The sequence below is a fragment of the Chanodichthys erythropterus genome, chromosome 10 (genome assembly GCF_024489055.1).
Source record: "Chanodichthys erythropterus isolate Z2021 chromosome 10, ASM2448905v1, whole genome shotgun sequence".
Taxonomy (NCBI): Eukaryota; Metazoa; Chordata; class Actinopteri; order Cypriniformes; family Xenocyprididae; genus Chanodichthys; species Chanodichthys erythropterus.
In genome coordinates, this window is record NC_090230.1 from 12417052 (window position 1) to 12437679 (window position 20628).

Genomic DNA, 20628 nt, shown 5'->3' on the forward strand with positions numbered 1-20628 from the left:
AAGTGAGGTGTTTTCTGTGAATGTGGAGAGACTTCCTATTTATTAGCTGCTATAGGGAAATAACAAAAATATCAAAGTAACTAAACTGTAAAATTATTTGCGCTACAAACCAGTGTGTTTATTAAGACAATACATTAAAATAATATGGTAAGATATACCAGTTTGCAATATCAAGCAGCATAACTGTAAATGACACCAGAAGCCAGACTCATTAAATTTACAAATGGCCGCACCCACTACTACCTGAAAAATAAGGTGGATAGTAGGGAAGTATGCCATTTGGGATGCAGCCATAAGCTGTGTTCGAAATCGCCCCCTACACCCTCATTCACTATTCCCTACATTACTCCGCTAATATAGTTCAGTTGAAGCACTGAATGAAAATGAGTGATTGAATTCAGACAATGAGTGTGCCGAAAGGGCTGCCACTTATGCATAGTTTGTGCTTGCTGATTAATAATAATTTGAAATGCCAGTAGTAATGCAAAGATTTAGCCTTGAAATCTGTAATAGAATCTAGCATGTATAAACCTTAATTAAACAATTTAATAACCAATTAAAAAGGAATTTATACCTCTATGATATTAAGCTGTACCCACATTGGACCAGTGTTTGGAAAATGGATGGATGAATGATTCAGCTGCAGGTGCCATCTACTGGCAAGAACCGACCGTCACAGTGCATTATGGGTATTCTCTAGCCATTGACTGTACATCGGTTGCACACCAGTTATTGCAGTGCATTACTGGATTAAATGAGTGCACTCAATAACTTCCACTAGGCTATAGTTTCAGACACCACTACAAATGGCTGTCCCCTCAAATAGTTCCCTATTTAAGGGTATAGGGGGCGATTATGGACACAGAACATAGGCCTAGTCCGATTCCTGAACGAATGATTCTTATGAGCTGGTTCTTTAAACTGAATCAAAACCAAACAGGGCAACCAACTCATTTGTGCTTTTTTTGCACATTTCTGCGAAAGATGCTTTTACATGTTTGTTAGTACCTTTTCAGATGACTCTGACAAAAATTGTTTTCTCCCGGGCATGACTACATCCACTCACACCACCTTTCACTCTTTTTTCAAGGGTGGATTTTGGAACACACCATGCCCCGGCCAAAAAAACTGTCTAGGTTCCTGGCTTAACCCTGTACTCTTTGATGGCCCTTTCATTCTTCCTTCACTCCACTGATTATACCTCTATCTTCTGTTTGGCTGACATGTTTTTCAATTGTTTCCTTTCTGCCTATTGCTTTGAGACATTTTCTGTAAAACAAAAAAATTTCTCCCTTTAAGCAATGTATTATCTTCTATTTAATAGGATGTCCCACTTTAGCTGAATGCTACTATCCCATTTTATCTAACACATTAAGGTAAATTGGGACAGTAACAAAACTTGATATATTTTTAAAACAAAGTATAAACGTACACATCATTGCATAAAATGTGATTATCACATGAACAGATGTAATAAAAAAGTATACGGTAGATTGAAATACTGTTTGTATTAGAATTTAAACCTTAACAATTTTATTAGACTATGTAAGGGCACTTAAAGGGTTCGGTCACGCAAAAATGAAAATAATGTCATTTATTACTCACCCTCGTGCCATTCGGATCGCGTCAAACTGCTGAAATCACGTGACTTTGGCGCTCTGAACCACTGATTCGACATGCTGATTCATAACGCTCCGAAGCTTCCTGAAGCAGTGTTTTGAAATCGGCCATCACTATATATGTCGTTATTTTGGGTTTTTTTTGGCGCACCAAAAATATTCTCGTCACTTTATAATATTAATCTGTACTCACATGGACTGATTTAAATATGTTTTTAGTACATTAATGGATCTTGAGAGAGGAAATGTCATTGCTCCCTATGAAGGCCTCACTGAGCCATCGGATTTCAACAAAAATATTTTAATTTGTGTTCCAAAGATTAACGAAGGTCTTACGGGTGTAGAACGACATGAGGTCGTTCTACACCCGTAAGACCTTCGTTAATCTTCGGAACACAAATTAAGATATTTTGTTGAAATGAGTAATAAATGACAGAATTTTCATTTTTGGGTGAACTAACCCTTTAACGTGCTTTCTCAGACGTCCCAGCAATTGAGTAGTAACCACGCCCACATAATTTATATTTGACCAATCAAATGTTGATATTCAAATTAAGTACTGTTATTGCAAAATTTTAAAGAGCACTACACCAAAAAGCTTATTTGTCCCATTTTAGCTGATATCCTGTGTAGTTCGATTCCAATACGACTGGTGCGGCCACACTGCAGTTTTCGTTCCATTGACTTCCATTCAAACGCATGCGAATGCATCAGACCGGAAACGCAAGCTCGCGCGAAAAATTTCGCATTTCGCTGCGTTCCAAAGTTCAAGTTTGGTGAACTCTGACATGAGAATTCTCATCACTTCAAGACGTGCGACCAGTAGAAGATCGATTCGTCACGGCATGACCTCTTGGCTGAATTAAAATAATTATATTTTTGCAGTGACGTCGAGTATGTTCTAAATTTTTTACATTTTGAATGTATTACTTTAAGTTATATGTTGAATTCATGTTTATAAAAAGACGCTGTAGACCGTGACGTCATATCACGACCGTTACAGTATCCAAAGAAATTTCGCGCGTTCAAAGTCTAGTGTGACCGCGGCTTAAACTTTCACGAGCCAGCCTTTCTTAGCGAATAAAAAGCACTTAATTCAGTCAGAGCTCTTACTGAATTTATCCGACTCACTGAACCACAACTTATATTAGCTATATAACAATAGACAAGACAGAGCAACAAATGTCTTTCAAGTTTCCTCCATTTATTTCGTCCTCAGAAGTAGGCTACAGTTGTACACTTGTGTTTTTCAAAATAAAAAGGGCCTATTTATCGACTGCAGCTAATACTGGGCGAATGCAATGACCTGGCTTGAGTTATTAATGTTCGTAATTTTCGGCGCCCAATCGGTTGGAAGTTTGTCTCAGGCAAACCCATTTTTTGTGTCCCATTCACATTTCACTGACCATCGGCCAGTCGTTTTATATTAGCCTATTTAGCTGTGATGTGCAGATAGCTATCTATAATAGACTAAAGTGATAATTAATAACAATAACCTAGAATGTTTGTTTTGTCGCTTGCAGCAAACAGATGCAATGTTTACCTCAGGCGACAACTAGCCTACCTATTTGTTTATTTATTTATTGCATTCTAGCTGACTTTGTTTATCAGATTTTTGGTTACTTACTGTTTAAATATGTAGCCTAAACTGAAATCAAAACGATAAGGCTCCCTGACATTTTGTTTTTACTTCCCTTGGGGCGTGGTGGTGCTGGGGTGAGGGCAGGGCACCCTGATTATTATTATTATTATTTTTATACAGTAACTTGTATAGTATAGCCTAATAATGTAACGCCGTGATTCGTGCAGTGTTGCAGTCAAACAACCATAACTCACCCGTTGATCAGGGAGGCTTGCAGGAAGCTGGTCGTGACAAGCGCGTTCAGATACACGCTAGTTCGTCCTTGAGCACTGAGAATCGTGACAGGTAGATCGACGGATCATGAGTCTAGAAACTACACGCGTGGAGCTGAACAACCCCTTTCCTGTTTATGGGGAAATGAGTAAAAAGAAGGATTACTAGCATTTCTGACAACCGAACATTTCTAGTCGTTTACAAGTTTGAAGAACGCATCGAGAACTTACCTCAAGTGTGAAGGGTCAGTTTGAGAGAGTTATTCTGCATCTTGAAGTTGTAAATGTAATGTTCTCAGGCCGGGTGTTTATTATTAACACCTGGAAATAATGCGAGTATATTTAGAGCAGATTTATATTGGATTGAGCAAACGTGTGGAAAAGCTCGTCATGGGAGGAAGCTGTCATGGTGGTGGTGTCTGCCAAACAGCACTAGTACACCCAGTGGCTCTCATCCCTGTCTGATGGATGAACCCGGGGTCGTTGGCTCACTGATACCGTCTTATCGCTCTGCGCAAGGTGGTCCTTTGAGGTTTACACCAAATTCTGGCGAGTCTCGCAGGGCATCCTTCCAAAATCACTCAAAATCCGTGGCAATGAACTAACAAAGGCCCGAGATCAAAGGCTCTCAGATGATGGAGCTGATTTCCCACATATTATTCTGCGTGTATTTCATACATTCATTCATGAAGATATATTATCAACCGCCTTCTCCTCTATACCTGACACCCCTCTCCAATGTTGACAATTACGGTTATCTGTGTTAATACTGCAGTAGGCTAAATGTGTTGACAAGGATGATGACGAACTAATGGGCTTTATATCTTCATCATCCGGGAGACATCATCAGTATACACTCAAACATTTGCAGATAACTGCAGAGAAAAACATTTGATTGACAAAATTATGACGTAATGTACCATATTTCGTCTTGAATTGCTTACTGAATATCTACGAGCACATTAATATAGAAGTCTTCAAGCTTAGTTATTGTAGCCTATATTAACTGTCACAATTGATTTATTATTAAAGAATTTGGATGCACCAATTAGACATTTTGGCCCATACTAACAATTACTTTGTTATGGCCAATATGGCTATACACATTTCATTGTGTGTATGAGATAAATAAACAAATAAAATGAGAAAATGTGTATAATGATAAAATAAATAAAAAGCCTATCTCCTAGGCCAAGCCAAAAACGGCAAAATATTTAGTGGTCTTTTAATGGTCTTAACCATTTTAATCACAAATCACTGGTCAGGAAATTAGCAAGAATTGCACAAATTCAAACAATGATAAACTACTATGGAATAGCCTTCCCCAAGTTGCAGGCAGCTTTTTACAGGAAGAAGAGTCACTGTTGTTCCACTCAATGTTGATGGCTTTAAACAGATCACTAATAGTTAAAAAATGTCTAGTTCGTTTGAGTTTTATGTCAGACCAAAGTCACTTTAGCCAATTTTGGCAGGAGTTTTGTCTTGATGAAAAATAACACCTGATCAGATAACAATTTTTCATGTGTGGGAAACAAACCATTCTGCAATATTCTCCTGTACTCAAAGCATTAAATGACTTTTCTCAGTGAAGTAGTTCACCAATAGCAGACAATGACACCTCTTCCTCAATGCTTCGCTGTGGTAGAGATGCATTTATTATTAAATTTCTCAGCAGATTTTTGAAGACAGCGCTCTGGAGCATCACCATGCAACTGGTGTTTCATTGTGATTCATCACTCCACACACAACTTCCCATATTCTGCCAAAAACTTTCTTACTTTGATGTTTTCCTGAGACAGCAATTGCTTTTTAAGTAGTGCATTTGCTTAAATTTTGCTAATTTCCTGACCAATCATTTGTGGTTAAGACCATTAAAAGCTTAGTGTTAAGCCATTTTGGGCTTAGCCAATTTTTTTTATTTTTTTTTGGCCCAGGAATGTAGGCTAAATATATGAAATTGTATATTTTTTTATAAATATTCAAAGCTCCAGTTTAAAATTGTACATGCTTTAAGTTCAATGTATCAAACACTGTAAATGTATACATTAGCTAGTAAAATTATTTCAAATTTAACAAAGAAAAGAGAGCCTAAATATCAAATATCAGAAATCTGCTTACAACATCGTCTAATTCAGATCGATGCAGATATTAATATAATGCTGATACTATTGTCCATAATGATATATTGTGCATCCTTAATAATTACATTTAATTGTTCTGTTCTATAAAGAAAATGTGTAGGCTACTTTAAAACGGCTAAATGAGACAAAATAATTTAAGCATTAAATCGAACGTCCCCTAAAAAAAAGAAAGAAAAATCATTAAAAATAGCATTTCACAATATTTAGCCTTTGTAATGTGCGTTTGTCACCTTTATAACCTGTCCAACATGTTTTACTCAGTGAGGGAGGATATTTACATGGTTTCCAGTTTAATCTGAACGCCCGAAAACGCTGAAATGTGTAAAACAAACAGCCGCTAATGGTACTTTTCAACCCCACATCCCCAGCCGATATCACTGAAAATGTGTTACTTTTGGCCGCATAATTAATTTCTGATTGAGCCCTGAAGCAGTTCAACAATATTACGCATTCGTTTTTTTCCCCCTCAATCTGCTGAGTTATTTTTTATGCATATCCATTCACAATATAAGTCTATATTTTTCTCTTCGCATTTGCCCTCGATAAAAAGCAAAATAATAATGAATCATTTCATAAATAATGGGTTTAGGGGCTTATCGACCGCGCAGTGGCCGCCACTGCGCTCTTATCTCGCCTGGCCACATTGCGCCCGTGTTCCGCTCCCCATACTGAGAGGCGCGCGCTGGACGTGATGTGGAATTATATAGACCTCACTTCCAGTTCCACACAGCACTTCAGTGCATCTAAAACCTCAGACATGGATGACCCTCCACAAAATGGCTCCATGCACACACTAACATCCACCGCCCGACGACGGTAAGAGGCGAATATTGGTGTTTCTGCGCTCCTTTGATACTAATGCAGGTCATAATTAGGCTTTCTATCGACGCCAGATGATTAATATAAAGTCAGGTATGATTTATAGAATTTTTATTTGGCTGTATTCGGTCTTGGAGCAAATAGGCCCTTGAGCCTGCAGAATGCAGATATCGATTTGGCATCTATTTTATAAATAAAAGGCTTTTTGGACATGATCTTTTAATCTAAAGTTAAGAAATTCGATTAATTTCGATTCGATTTTCCTCACGGCTGCTGTTTTCCTCTTTTCCGTTTAGTGCTTAAAATAATAGCCACCATAACTCCACAAATAAATGAACTAATCTCATTGATATTCCATTTATTAAACTAAAGCTGGCATTTTGGTCGGTTTATCTATTAATAAATACGGTAAATATGGATTACTTGTTTTTAAAGTTTGTTGCCAATCACGTGTCGAATTATTATAGGATTTGAGACCGTACACAGAATGTGTCTTTTCGTCAGATATTGTTATTTATTAATGCTGTAATAAGCTTGTTTTGTTAAAACACTCTGAGCACTTGAATACATTATAAATACAAGAAGATACATTATTAAATAGCTATACACGGAGTAAACAGAGAGACGTAGCTAGTGTGTGTAAATTGGGAACGACGTAGCAATCTTGTAGTCTATATATTTACACACAAAATAAGCAAAACATTATTAAGAGTCACAGATGAGAAAGAAAACATTACAAACTATTATTAACGTGCAAAAAATGTTTGCAACAGCGAGGAACTGACATTATAAACAAACAGTCAACTATAAAACGTTAAATTTTAAAACAGCTATTTATAACATTAAAAACATGCAATAATAATAACAAAAGGTTCAAAATAGACGCAATTCCTAACGTAAAATGTTGGTTTTAGGTTCAATAAAAAACGAAAAGGCGCATAAATAAACAACGCATAACTATCACCACCAATAAATACGCTAATATGATTCCATAGGCCTATATTTATATATATGAAATTATGTTAATATAGGCTAGATGAATTATAGTGGCTAATGAGTAATGTTAAAATAATGACAATAATATTAAAGTTGGCAATTTAAGGATATGATTAAATATGCTAATCTGGGAAGGTGTTATTGAATACGTCCTGTAATAATTATGCAGATTATTTTCTGTTAAATAAATGTAGAACAATGTTTGCAGAAGATAAGCTCTTTTCCAACTAAGACACCGGTATGACACGCTTATCTCCAGATACCATGAGCAGAATGATGATAGCTACAGGCCAAGGTCAAGTAGAAAGAAAAAAAGAGAAAAGATATTAAAGGATATTTGATCAAAACTCTATGAAATCAGATCAAATATTTTAGTTTGTGCACTTAGGCAAGCTTGCTTGTCTATCCTCATATTCTTCCCAGCAAAACCGTCCAGAATTGATCGCACAGGCCTTTGCATGGCAGCAGTTCTGTGAGACACACATGACACGTGCTGTCATTGAGCTGCATTACTGTACTGTCAGTGTTTCCAGTCACGCGCGCAACGAGGAGAGAAAGGATGCGCGGCGTTCAATTCCGCTCAATCAATGTGTATAAAGGTGTGTGCTTTCACAGGTGACCTCCGATGAGAAGCTAAACAGGCGCTGGATTGGTTGGGAATTACAATTTCCTTTGGATACCACTATACACATATATTTAAGCTTTTGGAAAACTGTTGGATTTTTGGGGGATCTGGACTTAACGATGATGGAAAAACTGAAATCCGAGCAATTTCCGCTCAGCCCGAGCACGGAGGGCTGCGGATCTCCCCCGCGCGACACCGCGCCCGAGGAGGGGGACGCATGCGGGAAACAGGAAGGCACGACGGCAGAGACAGGAGAGCATCACCTCCCCGAGGAGCGCCGCGTCCTTAATGGCGTTGCCAAGGAAACGGCTCACCACGCCACCGAGCTAAAAAAGGAAGTGGCGGTGATCGAGCTGTCCAGGAGAGGAGGGAGCGCGGATATAAAAGGCAGAGAGCTCAAGGCAGATATCAGCCATAAGGTGCAGACCACCGAGCTGTGCAGACCACCGATTCCACTGCCACTGCCTCCCAGAGACCCGCTGAGCGACACTCGAATGGTGCAGTTGAGTCCGCCCGCTTTCCCTCTCCCGGCACGAGCGATGCTCTACAGCAACATGACGCAACCGCTCGCCACTATTAACAGGTAACAAGACTTTTACGCATCACGTAATGTAGGATATGAAACGAATATATAAAGTAAAATATGGGAAAAAAAAAAAAAAAAATTGAGACTTTTTGTGCATGATTTTTTTTTCTTTTTTTTGGAAAGATCTTCCTTAATTTCTCGTTTTGACATTTTCTTGCAATAGCCTGTTTAAAACAACCTGTAAATATGATTTATTTTATGATGCCTGAAATGATCGGTAGCCTATACTATAATGCCATCAGAACATAAAGTTAACTTGCAATGATTTATTGAACCTATTACCGGTAAATGTATATTGAATGACCCCGAAACATACATAACGTATAAAATAAAGAATCAGGGCCTATATAAATAAAATATAATAAAAAGATAGATTCGTCTTTTTCTTGGTATTTCGTTTATCAGAGATAGTTTTCTCCTTATTTGATAATACAATGTAATGTTAGATATAATGTATTATATACTTATTCTTTTACATTTCTATTCTATTCTATTCTGTTCTGTTCTATTCTATTCTATTTTATTCAAAAGTACTTCGTTTTCTCCATCAGCAATGGAACATGTTAAAGACAAATAATGCATTGAAATGTATTTTTTATAGATATAGATTTTTTCAAGCTTTTTCTATTCTATTCTACAATTTAAACATTTGAGTGCTTTCTTTTATCTTCTCATTCTCTTCTATTCTATATATTAAAAAGTACTTCGTTTTCTCCATCAGCAATGGAACATGTTAAAGAGAATAATGCCTTGAAATGTATTTTTTATAGATTCTTTTCAAGCTTTTTCTATTCTATTCTACAATTTAAATATTTGAGTGCTTTCCTTTATCTTCTCATTCTATTCTATTCTATTCTATTCTATTCTATTCTATTCTATTCTATTCTATTCTGTTTAATGACATTTAAAGTATATAAATATGAATAAACTGCATTTTAGAGCCATTTTTCAATTGCTTAAATCACATGTACTGAATTGTGTATGGGTTTGTCCTCAGTGGTTTTGCTGGAGAAGCGGATCAGTATGGGATGTATCCCAGCAGTCGAGTGAAACGCAGACCTGCACCTTATGAGGTTGAAATCAGCGATGGTAGGAGCATTTTAGATCTTTCTAAGTATGGTAAGCCACTCTTTGGCTGTGCTTTTCTCTTTTCTCTCATTTCTAATTTCCGTCCATCATCTCAGTCTCATTTTCAACACTTTAAATGACATAATGCAGCATTTAGTAAAAGAAAATATTTAGTCATTTTTGCAAAAACAGAAGAGAGAACACAAAATGAAAATGATCAATTACAACAAAATATCTTCTGATTGTCTTTATATAGGCTACTTATTATCTGTACAATTAACGTTCATAATTTGAATTCATTTTCTAACAAATTATCTGCGAATTAACAATCCCAAATTTTCATTGCACTTTAGACACAAGGAATGTCACTTTAGTTGCACATCCAAATTAAAATGATGTAAAATAAATATTAATTAGCTAAAATGACCATTTCCATAATGTCACCAACATCTTTGCATCACTGAAAATCATACTGGATTGCATGAAAATGCATTTCCTCTTAAAATAAACTGAGAACAAAATATTGTTGTGAAACAAAGAAGATTTAAAACAGAAATCAAGCATGTAAGAGAGAAAAAAGTGATTACAGTTGTCAACAGGAACCAACCCCCCTAAAAAAAAAAAAATCTGTGCACACAAGAGATAGCTGCGAGTTGCCTATAAAAATGCAAATATGAGTCAATGTGTTTGGCTGCGAGTGCTGAGACTGAGATGTGGGACTCTAATGAGTCGAAAACACCGTATGCATGACACAATATGTTCTTAGATGATATAGAAGAGCAGCAAATGTAACGCTGCCTTTGCTGCCGCTTTAAGACAAAAACTGTGAAAAATGCTTTAAATTATTCCTTAACTCAAGAGGTTGGGAATCCATTTAAATAAGTGTAATTATATGAAGTCACTGGTGCATCAGAAAAAGTGAAGCATTGATAGCCCTGTTCCAACAGAGCTGTCTAGGATGAGAAATGGCCCTGGATAATTGAATGTAAAATGCCATAGATAATAGAAAGGTTAATTAATTCTTGGCTAAATAGGGGGAGATAAAGAGCTAATCTATCAGTGAGAAGTGAGTGAACACCTTAGGTGTGTTCACAAGGAAACCACTGTTAAAGCACTCAACCGTGTCGTTAAACGCTGCTGATTTGTTATGAACAAGAACTCACCCTCTAAAGTAAAAAATGCGAATTTTGACACCCCAAATGGATGTGAAGGAATTTAACCTAACTATCCTTTCTTCGCTTTCGCAGGCTCGCAGCCCAAAATTGTGCGACGGATTTTCACGAACAGCCGCGAGCGCTGGCGGCAGCAGAACGTGAACGGTGCCTTCGCAGAGCTGCGCAAGCTCATCCCCACCCACCCTCCCGACAAGAAACTCAGCAAGAACGAGATCCTCCGCCTGGCCATGAAGTACATCAACTTCCTGGCCAAGCTCCTCAACGACCAGGACGACATGGTGGGCGGTGATGCCCCCGCCCGGGCCAACCGAGATGCCCGAGATGCGACCCTAGTTCGGGACGACCTCCTCCAGGAGATGCTGAGCCCAAACTCCAGCTGCGGGAGCCTGCTGGACGGGGACGCCAGCCCGGAGAGCTTTACCGAGGACCAGGACTCGTCGGTGGAGTCCAGGTCTTCGGCGAGGGGACTGCATCATTCCAGCCTCCCGTTGGACGGAAACACCCAGCGATGACTGAGTTGGCGTCAACGGACTTTTCTGGAGCCCCAGATTTGAGAGGGCGCAGTGCTTCATGGACCTCAACTAGCGTATGTCGTGTGCAAGCATATTCTTACGTAAGACTTTCTGTTAAGCTCTTCTCTTCGCGCTTCGATGCTAAGGTGCCCTCCGTGGTGAAACGCTGGTACGGGGGAAAATGTCAGGTAGATTTTTAGTCCACACTTGGTTGTTTAGACAGGATCGCCACCTGAAAACGATAAGAAAACAGAAGTTTGAATGGTACCCACACCTCATCAGGTACACCGTTGGTAAGGAGTTCATTGAAAACAGCTGGACTTTTACAACAAAAATGAGCGTTTGGAGAAGTCAAGTCCAAGAAAAGGAATAGTTCACCCAAAAATGACAATTCTGGCATCATTTACTCACCCTCATGTCATTCCAAACCTGAATTTCTATTTTCAGTGAAACCCAAAAGAAGAATATTCGAAGAACCATACAATGGCCATTCATTGAAAGTCAATGGGACCCCATTGACTATCATTGTATGGATAAATACATTCTTCAAAATATCTTCTTTTCTGTTTCTGCTGAAGGTATAAAGGTTTAGAGCGGTGAGTAAATGATGTAATGATGACCCGGCTTAGGCTTTGTGCAGCATCTTTGAGACAAATGTGTACATACTGGGAATTTCAATGGAATATGACCTTTAAGTATAATTAGCGTCACTGGCAATAGCAACAATGCTATTTGGGGGAAAAAGTATCACCATTTTGTAAATGGTTTTTCGGTATTATGTTTCGAAACACAATCATTCGAGAAAAATGGTGGAGGAGGTACAAGAATGTGTACATAAACCGGGATAATGTCGTGTGTCTGTAATGATGACCCTTGTTCCTTTAGACTGTTCTTTTGCATTGTGATCATGGTACACCATTAATTCACATCTCCATCTCCCCATCATTTATTCGTTTCTTTGGCTCAAACACCCCTCCAACCCTACCATCTCGCAATGACGCATTCATTGAGTAACGTTCTGTCACTTTATTTAACTTGTATGAACTTGATCTGCTTTTTAGCAGAGGATTGAGTAACCAGTCTTGGTACCTTTAAATCTTTTATTGGGTATTAAATGAGCAAACAAACAAAAAATGGTTATTTTAATGTGATATTTAGTAGAAAGACCTTTGTTGTAAGGTGAAAATCTATCTATGAATATATGCAATGTTATATCTCACAAATTTTATATAAAAACCCACAAAAATAAAAAACACAAACCAGAAAACGTGTGCTATTGTTATAAAGAAATGCTGCATTCAAAAGACAACGTATTGTGTCAGATATTACGAGTACGCAAAAGCAGTGCTTGGCCATTGGACGTTACGTTCATATAAATGTCTGAAATATAATAGCCATTTCTGTTGCCATGACAACTGTAAAGGTAGAGAAGGGAAAAAAATATCCAGTGGAGCGTTTTACGAAGTGTCAAAAACACAGCAGACAGGGATTAAACAGAAAAAAAAATCTTGCATTGAAGGGACTTGGATACATGAAAATACTGTCAAATCACTCAGGCTATCTGGGACTTAAATAAAAAATACAATGTATTTTTATGTAAGGAACAAAATGTTAAATCCCTGACATGAAAAATGAGTACAGTGGGATGTGATAACATGAAATACCTTCAATAAGATTTAGATTCTGTCTAAGACATACTGCAGGCGCTTAATATGTCAGAAACACAGAAAAGCCTATCTTATTTTGAGCTTTTGAGGGTGTAAGGACAGTCAGGGTCATAGCAGGGTGTCTATGGGTGTCTGAACCCTGGGAATATGAGTCTGAAAGGTTGATAAGAATCAAAGCCAATGAAAAAGTGATTGGTCGGTCTACTAGCCCCAAGGGGCCCTATAGTGACTGTGAAAAACTGATCCAAGGGCAGTTCCCAGACCAATCACTGATCCACACCCACATACGTGCATGACCTTGTCAATTGCTTTCCATCCTATCAGCTAAAGGACACGAGAGACATTTCAGACAAAAGAAATAGAGCTTTTGTGTCATTAAATGACTGTAACTCCATTTTATATCAAGAGGGGGTAGTGTGCAAACAAATACACATTGGCTCTGAGAGAGAAAAATATTAATTTTTAGTATTTCATGACTTTTACAGTATTTATCATGAATAGCTTATCTATTAACGTAAAGAAATTTGGTTATCATTTGTTCCAAACTGTTGGTCCAAATGTATGTATACATTGGGCTCTAAAAATAAAATTAAAGATTTTACTTATTTATGGTGCTTGATAGACAGATATATTATATTATTTATATAATATAATATAATATAATATAATATAATATAATATAATATTTTAAATATTATATTTGATAAACAAAAACACAAACAAACAAATAAATAAATAATAATAATTAAAAAAAAAATCACCATAATATTTATTTACGGTGATTTGACAAATACTTTTCACCAAAAATCACAATCAATAAATCAATATTAATATTAATATCAATTCATATTAAAATGTATAATATTGTATAATAATACATTTTAAAATAATATATCTGGTGAAAATCTCCATAAATAAAATGTATTCATAATAATATTATAGTATTACTGTAGTATAAAATATTTATAAATGTAATATTTATTTAACCAATTTATTTATTTACAGTGAATAAATAAATAAACATTGATAAATAAATAACTAAATAAATAACTAAACTAACTAACTAACTAACTAAATAAATAAATAAATAAATAAAGTATTTATTTATGGTGGTTTTTTTTTTGTTTGTTTGTTTTTTGGTCATTTTGGGAGATTAATGTTTATATAATTATCATTGTATGGAAGAGCGCAGCCACAATCCAGAAAATAACTTTTGTTTCACAGAATAAATAAAGTCACACAGGTTTTGAACAAAATAAAGCTGAGTAAATGATGACAAAATTGACATTTTAGTTAGACGTGTTACATTACAGGTCTGAATCAAAATTATTAGACGTAATTATTCACACAAATATGTTTCATTGATCTCATTGGGGAAATCTCACTTTGAACAGTTAAATTGTGGGCTCAATATCAAGTTCTGTGCTGCTCAATTAGAGTTTTATTTGTCCATTGAAGATTAGTAAGATATTCAATGGTGTCCGCTTTCCATGAATACTAAAGCCACATGATACACAGGCCTGTGTGGATCCCACCAGAGATTAAACACACCATCAAAACACTCTAATTCTATCAAGTCCCCTGATTCATCTCAAATGCCAATGCTCTCACTATTGAAACACTGTGCTGGTGGTACGGATTCAATCAGGGATTTTTGACACCATCTTTTCCCTTTTTAATTAACTGCGGTGTAGTTGCGGTATCCGCCTTTTTCCCACCAGTGGCCCCAAACTGAAGGCTACAGAGCTTCAAACTGGATGGATCTCAAAGGAGCGCAATCACAACAAAAGAACATGCTTACTGACTGATAAAGACCACCATTACACTGAGATAACTAGACAAGGGGAGAGAGTATTCAATTAAGACGCTCCTCCTTCTGGGACAAGGACGTCCCAGTGAACCTCCCAAAGGTCTGGTTCTCAGAGGCAGGACAGGCCAGTGGAAAGAGTCTCCACTGAGGTCTCTCATGGCTATCTACCACACCATCAGTAGAAGTGGCTCCCTTGGGGAGCGGGCCGGTATTTTATACGAGGTGTTAATGAGTGGGCAGAGCGCATTTAAAGCAGTGCTAATTTCCTCTGGGCTGCGAAACGCTCATGTGTCCCTTGAGTCCAGGGGGGCGGATTGTGGTCTTCATCCAACTCCGCCTCTTTTTCTCTGTTTTGGTCTGTTAATCATTTGCTGTGTCACTCTTCACCTCAAGAGCGCTCTCACATGTACACTCATCTATTGTGGTTTAATAAGAGAGGACGAAGACGGTCAGCAATGCCCTCAAGTTCAAACAAACTAGTCATTCATCAACTTGTTGTTGGTTAGTCAAGCGAGGTGTTAAACACAACAATATCTTGTCTGCGTGAAATATTTAATGCTCTATCTATTTTTGCAGTTCCAGGTTTGGCAGCTGCATTAAAGTTGTATATAAGTTTGCAATGCTCAAGCAATTGTAATTTTTAAGCAAAATACTTTTTTTTTTTTTGTCGTGCTGACAGATCTTTTCCGTGAAAAATGCTGCTTGTGTAGTTGCTGTTTGCATCGTTCAAGAGGCCACTTGAGACAAATTTTTTGAGATTTTTCTTGTTATAAGACTAAAATTGGCTGTCTTTGATGGCTTAGTGTGACTTGTTCACCGACAGCCAATTAATTGCCTTTGCGATAAACCTTCAACAAACTTCTGGCAGTGTCAGAAATATGGCGTCACAGTCGTGTCGATCACAAGTGTCAAACTCTGCTCCTGCAGGGCCACTCACCTGCAGAGTTTAGCTTCAAAACACCTGCCTAGAAGTTTCCAGTAATCCTGAAAACCTTGATTAGCATTTTCAACTAAAAATGTAAGAATTTTTTTGCATTTTGGCCGTTCATTTACACAACAACAGCATGTGGGGGCCTAAAAATGCAAACTTTTGAAAAAGTGTTTCAAAGTGCAAGTTTTTGAAAATGATAGGCTACCGTTATCATCTCTGTGTAAACTACAAAAACACGAATTTGCAAAAACTGACGTCATGCGCATGTGTATAATGTGTTTAGTCTATTAGTCTTGCGTAACTAGACCTTCAAACTGACGGCAGAAGGTCTGGTCTCTATCGGTTCGTCATTGGCCAAGGACTGCCCAAGAAGATGTTTGACTGACATGTAATGCAACCAATCACAGTTCGCTTTGTTCCCCGTAATGTTTGGGGCATGAAAATGTCGATGTCCCTGCAATAACAGACCGGCGTGCTTCTAATAAATTATTAATTCAAGTATGTGGTGCAAGCTGCAACAATGGAGCTGCGAACTTCACATACTTTGAAAATCCAGTGTTTAGTTGATCCTGGTAAACGCTTGTCCAGGAAGGGGCTTAGCATCACGGCATTTGTTTCCAGGCAGACCGTTAAAGCACGCAACACACTGGTCTCCTGGACATCCTGTTGAATTCAACCAACCAGATGACAACTTCGAAACTCCTGAAGTGTTTCCAGATAAGTGTGCCATATGCACAAAGAGTATCAGACGTTCAGCCAACAGTCCGTTGGCATGACTGTCTGAGGCTGAGACTATAGAGTGCCCCAGGGATGACGCGTTTTTGTAGGCAAAACCCGGAAGTGAGTTAGCATTTTAGGACTTCCAGTTCCAATGCTGTAAAGTCTATGGGTTTTTTGAATGGGTTTTTGCTTAATTCGCCTGAAATAAGGTCTGTGGTTAACAAAGCCTCTAAATACTTTCACGTTTTGATCTATGACATAAAACACACCAGTTATAACCCATTTGTGATTTTTTTAACTTTTACTGTGTCTTAAAATCGGCGGTTGCTAACAAATTGCTAAAAGGGACTAAGTTACTTCCTTTGGCGGAGACTTTAGACGTCATCATTAAAAACGGGACATTTGGACAGCATTTCTCATGAAAAAGTGGATAAGTATTCATACACAGCGCAGATCATAATCAGTGAGCATGTTTTTAAATAGAGTTGTTTTCTAAATAAAGTTTGAGGAAGCTTGGTGGTGGTGACGTTGATCCGCGACCATGGTGTTTTGTAGTCCGTTTATAGCCTACTGTTAGCCTTTTATATCTGACGACTTTATTTAGGCTTCAAAATCTATAAATGTTGTGTTAACTTGTAAAGATTATCTTGATAGAAAAAACGTGTAAGTGTCATAACCTTTTGTTAAACACAGAGCTTATTTTCTGCGATTTTCCAAAAGTCTATGGGAAAAATGAATAGGCTTTCAGTCGAGGGAACCACTAACTTCCGGGTTGGCCTACAAAAACGCGTCATCCCTGGGGCACTCTATTAGTGTATAGCTGCAAAGTGTTTGTTTACAAAGTGACACTGCCTACCACTGGCCTGGCATGAATAATACAGCGTTTTTAGTCATTTTTTGGGGATTTGTGTGAACGGGATCATTTTGACAGTGGTGATGTCAGTACGCAAAAATGCAAAGAAAAAAAACCTTTCCAGGTTTTAGTATATCGTTGTCATGTAAACGTACCCCTACTGGGATGGTTTGGACCAAAGTATTGGCTATGATATGAATGGTACAAACTATTGATTTTACACAATGTGCATTTGCTTTGCAAGGATCACTCTGTGAGCACATCATACAGTCAAACATTTATAATGTGCACCTGGCTTTGAGAAGTAGCTCTGGAATGCATTTGGCAGATGCTTTTATCTAAAATGACTCACAGTGCATTGAACACTGAGGGAAAAAAAAGAAAGACAGAAAAAAAAGTGTAAAATTTGTAGTGTGTCACCAAGAATCTCCAAAACTGGATTTTCGCATCGATGCCACAGAAGAAATATTTTGGTTCCTCAAAGACCTTTTCAGTGAAAACCATTTTTTCTTAGTGTGTTTTCTTAAAAATCTAAATATTAATCGAGTAATCGTTTTCCACTCCTTTTGTGGAATGGAAAGGTTCCATTTATATTAAAAGGTTCTTCATGTAACCATTGATGCCAATAAAAATAGTATTGCCTTCGTTATACGGTTTATCAGTTCAAGCAATTTCCGAGAATCAAACCGATGACCTTGGCGTTGCTAGCGCCATCCTCCATTCACGCTTCTCAGGGCTGATAACGATAAAACACCTTCTCAATAAGTATGGTAGGATAAATGTGGAATATTTGACTCCGGACTGTTCAATTATTTAAAAATTAATGAACACCCGAAATGTAGTGGTCAAAACATGGATCTGCGTCAATTTCAAAGCTTTGCTTGTTTTACTCTAGCTAAACTGTAACTTCCACAGGAGCAAAGTGGCAGTGGAGGTGGCTTTAATGTTTCAAACAGCCCTTCAATGATCTGTTACTAATTGAAAACCATGGAATGCTAACCAGACAAATTCCGTAATCGCGGAAATCTAAAGACTCACATTAACGGCTTATGGAGCGTCTTCATTTCTTAAATCTGCACGGTGGGATAGGACTTCCTCCACTGGATTAACAACTCTACCGTCATCTTAAGAACAAAAAAGCAGTATTTATTATGCAGTTGATATCGATATGAATGGGACAAGAGTTTAATAAGATGTAATCAGATCTGTTCCACGCACCGGTCACATCTCTGTTGGGTAAATGATTGACTCGACTTGTATAGACCACTGGGTGTTATCATTTTCTTCCACTGAAGTACAGATAACTGTTTCCTGGTTAGAGAAAAGCAGGGATACAGGTCCTTATTTCAGCATTTCACATTTCAACATATTTTTTGCTCATCTAAAGAGGAACAAACATGGGAAAACCAGTCACTGTGCTTCACTGGCTTCTGCTCACACTGGGACTAGTTGCAGCTCAAGGTAAAGCCTTCACATATCTTTTTTGGAGGGAAATCTAGAGAGTTAGAAAAAAGCATCACCAAGGATATAAAAGTGAGATCCAGCGCTCATTTTCAAAAGTTTGAGGTATTTTAACGTAGTTTTATCACGTGTTTCTTTTAGAGAAAGCAGAGCAAGCTCTGCCTAACTGGCTTACGGGAATCATTGCCGTTGGTGTGTTCCTCTTTCTCGTCTTCATCCTCTTCCTTGTAAACAAAGCCTGGTGTGGAACTCCAAGGTAACCCGTTGCGTTTATATTTCAACACCGCACTGAAACCAGCAGCATTTTTAATAATAAGGGTATAGGGACAATCATTTATTCACACTCATGTCGAAAAATAAGATACTGTACCTATTTTGAACGAAAGCTGTTGTACAATTAAAATACAGTTAAAGTGTTTAAAATACAATTACAATGTTTCGCAGAAGTCAGTCAGTAGTGACAGTACATATTGGCAGAATTTTCATTTTTGATTTTGAATTTTCATGGAATATTGCTTGTAGTGTTAAAAATAGAGATTCCAAAAAGGGGGGTTGTAGCGATACAATAGAAGAACCATTTTGGGTTCCTCAAAGAACCTTTCAGCGAACAGTTTTTAAAAGAACCATATGTGAAGAACATTTTAATGATCTAAAGAACCCTTTTCCACTGTAAAGAACCTTTTGTGAAACGGAAATGTTTCTATGGTTGTTAAAGGTTCTTCATAACCATAAAAGCCTTTATTCCTTAATTTTTCTCATTAAGAGTAATTCATAAACATGTTTACTTATCTATATAGTTCACTTGTAATTTTATTTTTAACAACTAGTTTCCCCAAATGTGTAAACACCACATTTTAATCCATTTTTCCTTTTAACTCAAGCAAATCAGAAGCAGTCTTACCAACTGAATACGCCATGACTAATGGATCTACCCGTGAAACCAGTCTTGACGCAGTCAGGTAATAATACCTCAACAAATACAGTCGTTATAAAGCTCAGAGTGATTCAATACTATAAATAGTCACACACATCCCTGGATAAAAAGATAAACTATAATTATCATATACTGATAATGCTCATGAGAACTGTTTATGGCCTGAAATCATGTTCAACCTGAAGAAACGCCTCATTTGATGTTTTGTGTTTAATCTAATGATTACAATTAACGGAAAATGAGTGAATATCACCTTTAAAATGTAGGACTTGCTGTTAAACACTGGAATTGACACTTGTTTTTCAGGAGCAGCGATGGCCCTAATGCATATGAGAACGCGATCATTCACCAAACTGATGAAAAAGTGACCGCAATGTAATTTGAAGGAAATGTCAAGAGTTTGAAGAGTCAGCAGGACATGTTAACCATATGCTCTGTTGTAATAAGTTATCATTTTAATAGCTGACACAGCTCTTACTTGTAAGAGAGTTTAGCAGTGATTTTTGTAAATTTTTAACTGTAGTTAATTCTAAAGGGCATTTGTTGATGTAACAATTTTTAACAATTTAAGACATTCTGTATCTTACAGATCTTTTTTGTGCAAATTTATTTTTTATAATATTAAAAATCAATATACTCTTATCACTAAAGTGTTGGGCGGGTAGGAATTTTAATGTTTTTAAAAGAAGTCTCTTCTGCTCACCAAAGATGCATTTATTTGATCAAAAATACAGTAAAAATAGTAATATTGTGAAATATTACAATTTAAAATATCTGCTTTGTATTTTAATATACTTTAAAATGTAATTTATTCCTGTGATTAAAGCTGAATTTTCAGCATCATTACTCCTGTCGTC

At 37.2% G+C, this 20628-nt stretch overlaps 2 protein-coding genes across 2 annotated transcripts; both read left to right on the forward strand.

Annotated features, from left to right (window-relative positions):
- Positions 1–6348: 6348 nt before the first annotated feature.
- On the forward strand, positions 6349–13844 carry tal1 (T-cell acute lymphocytic leukemia 1). Its single transcript, XM_067398635.1, is given in 6 exon segments — positions 6349–8577; positions 8579–8601; positions 8604–8637; positions 9638–9729; positions 10956–11321; positions 11324–13844. Coding segments are annotated over 6 exon segments (1191 nt in total). The 5' UTR covers positions 6349–8173; the 3' UTR covers positions 11596–13844.
- Positions 13845–18407: 4563 nt separating this feature from the next.
- On the forward strand, positions 18408–20615 carry pdzk1ip1 (PDZK1 interacting protein 1). Its single transcript, XM_067398636.1, has 4 exons — positions 18408–18837; positions 18979–19093; positions 19719–19796; positions 20078–20615. The coding sequence occupies exons 1-4, from the start codon at positions 18774–18776 to the stop codon at positions 20148–20150; spliced, it is 330 nt and encodes a 109-aa protein (XP_067254737.1). The 5' UTR covers positions 18408–18773; the 3' UTR covers positions 20151–20615.
- The last annotated feature ends 13 nt before the right edge of the window (positions 20616–20628 follow it).

What these genes read in the sequence shown, in the direction of transcription:
- pdzk1ip1 (XM_067398636.1), top strand. Translation starts at nt 18,774, where the DNA reads ATGGGAAAACCAGTCACTGTGCTTCACTGGCTTCTGCTCACACTGGGA. An exon ending in GCCTGGTGTGGAACTCCAAG is followed by an intron (nt 19,094 to 19,718) that starts GTAACCCGTTGC and finishes TTTTAACTCAAG; the next exon opens with CAAATCAGAAGCAGTCTTAC. An exon ending in ACCAGTCTTGACGCAGTCAG is followed by an intron (nt 19,797 to 20,077) that starts GTAATAATACCT and finishes CTTGTTTTTCAG; the next exon opens with GAGCAGCGATGGCCCTAATG.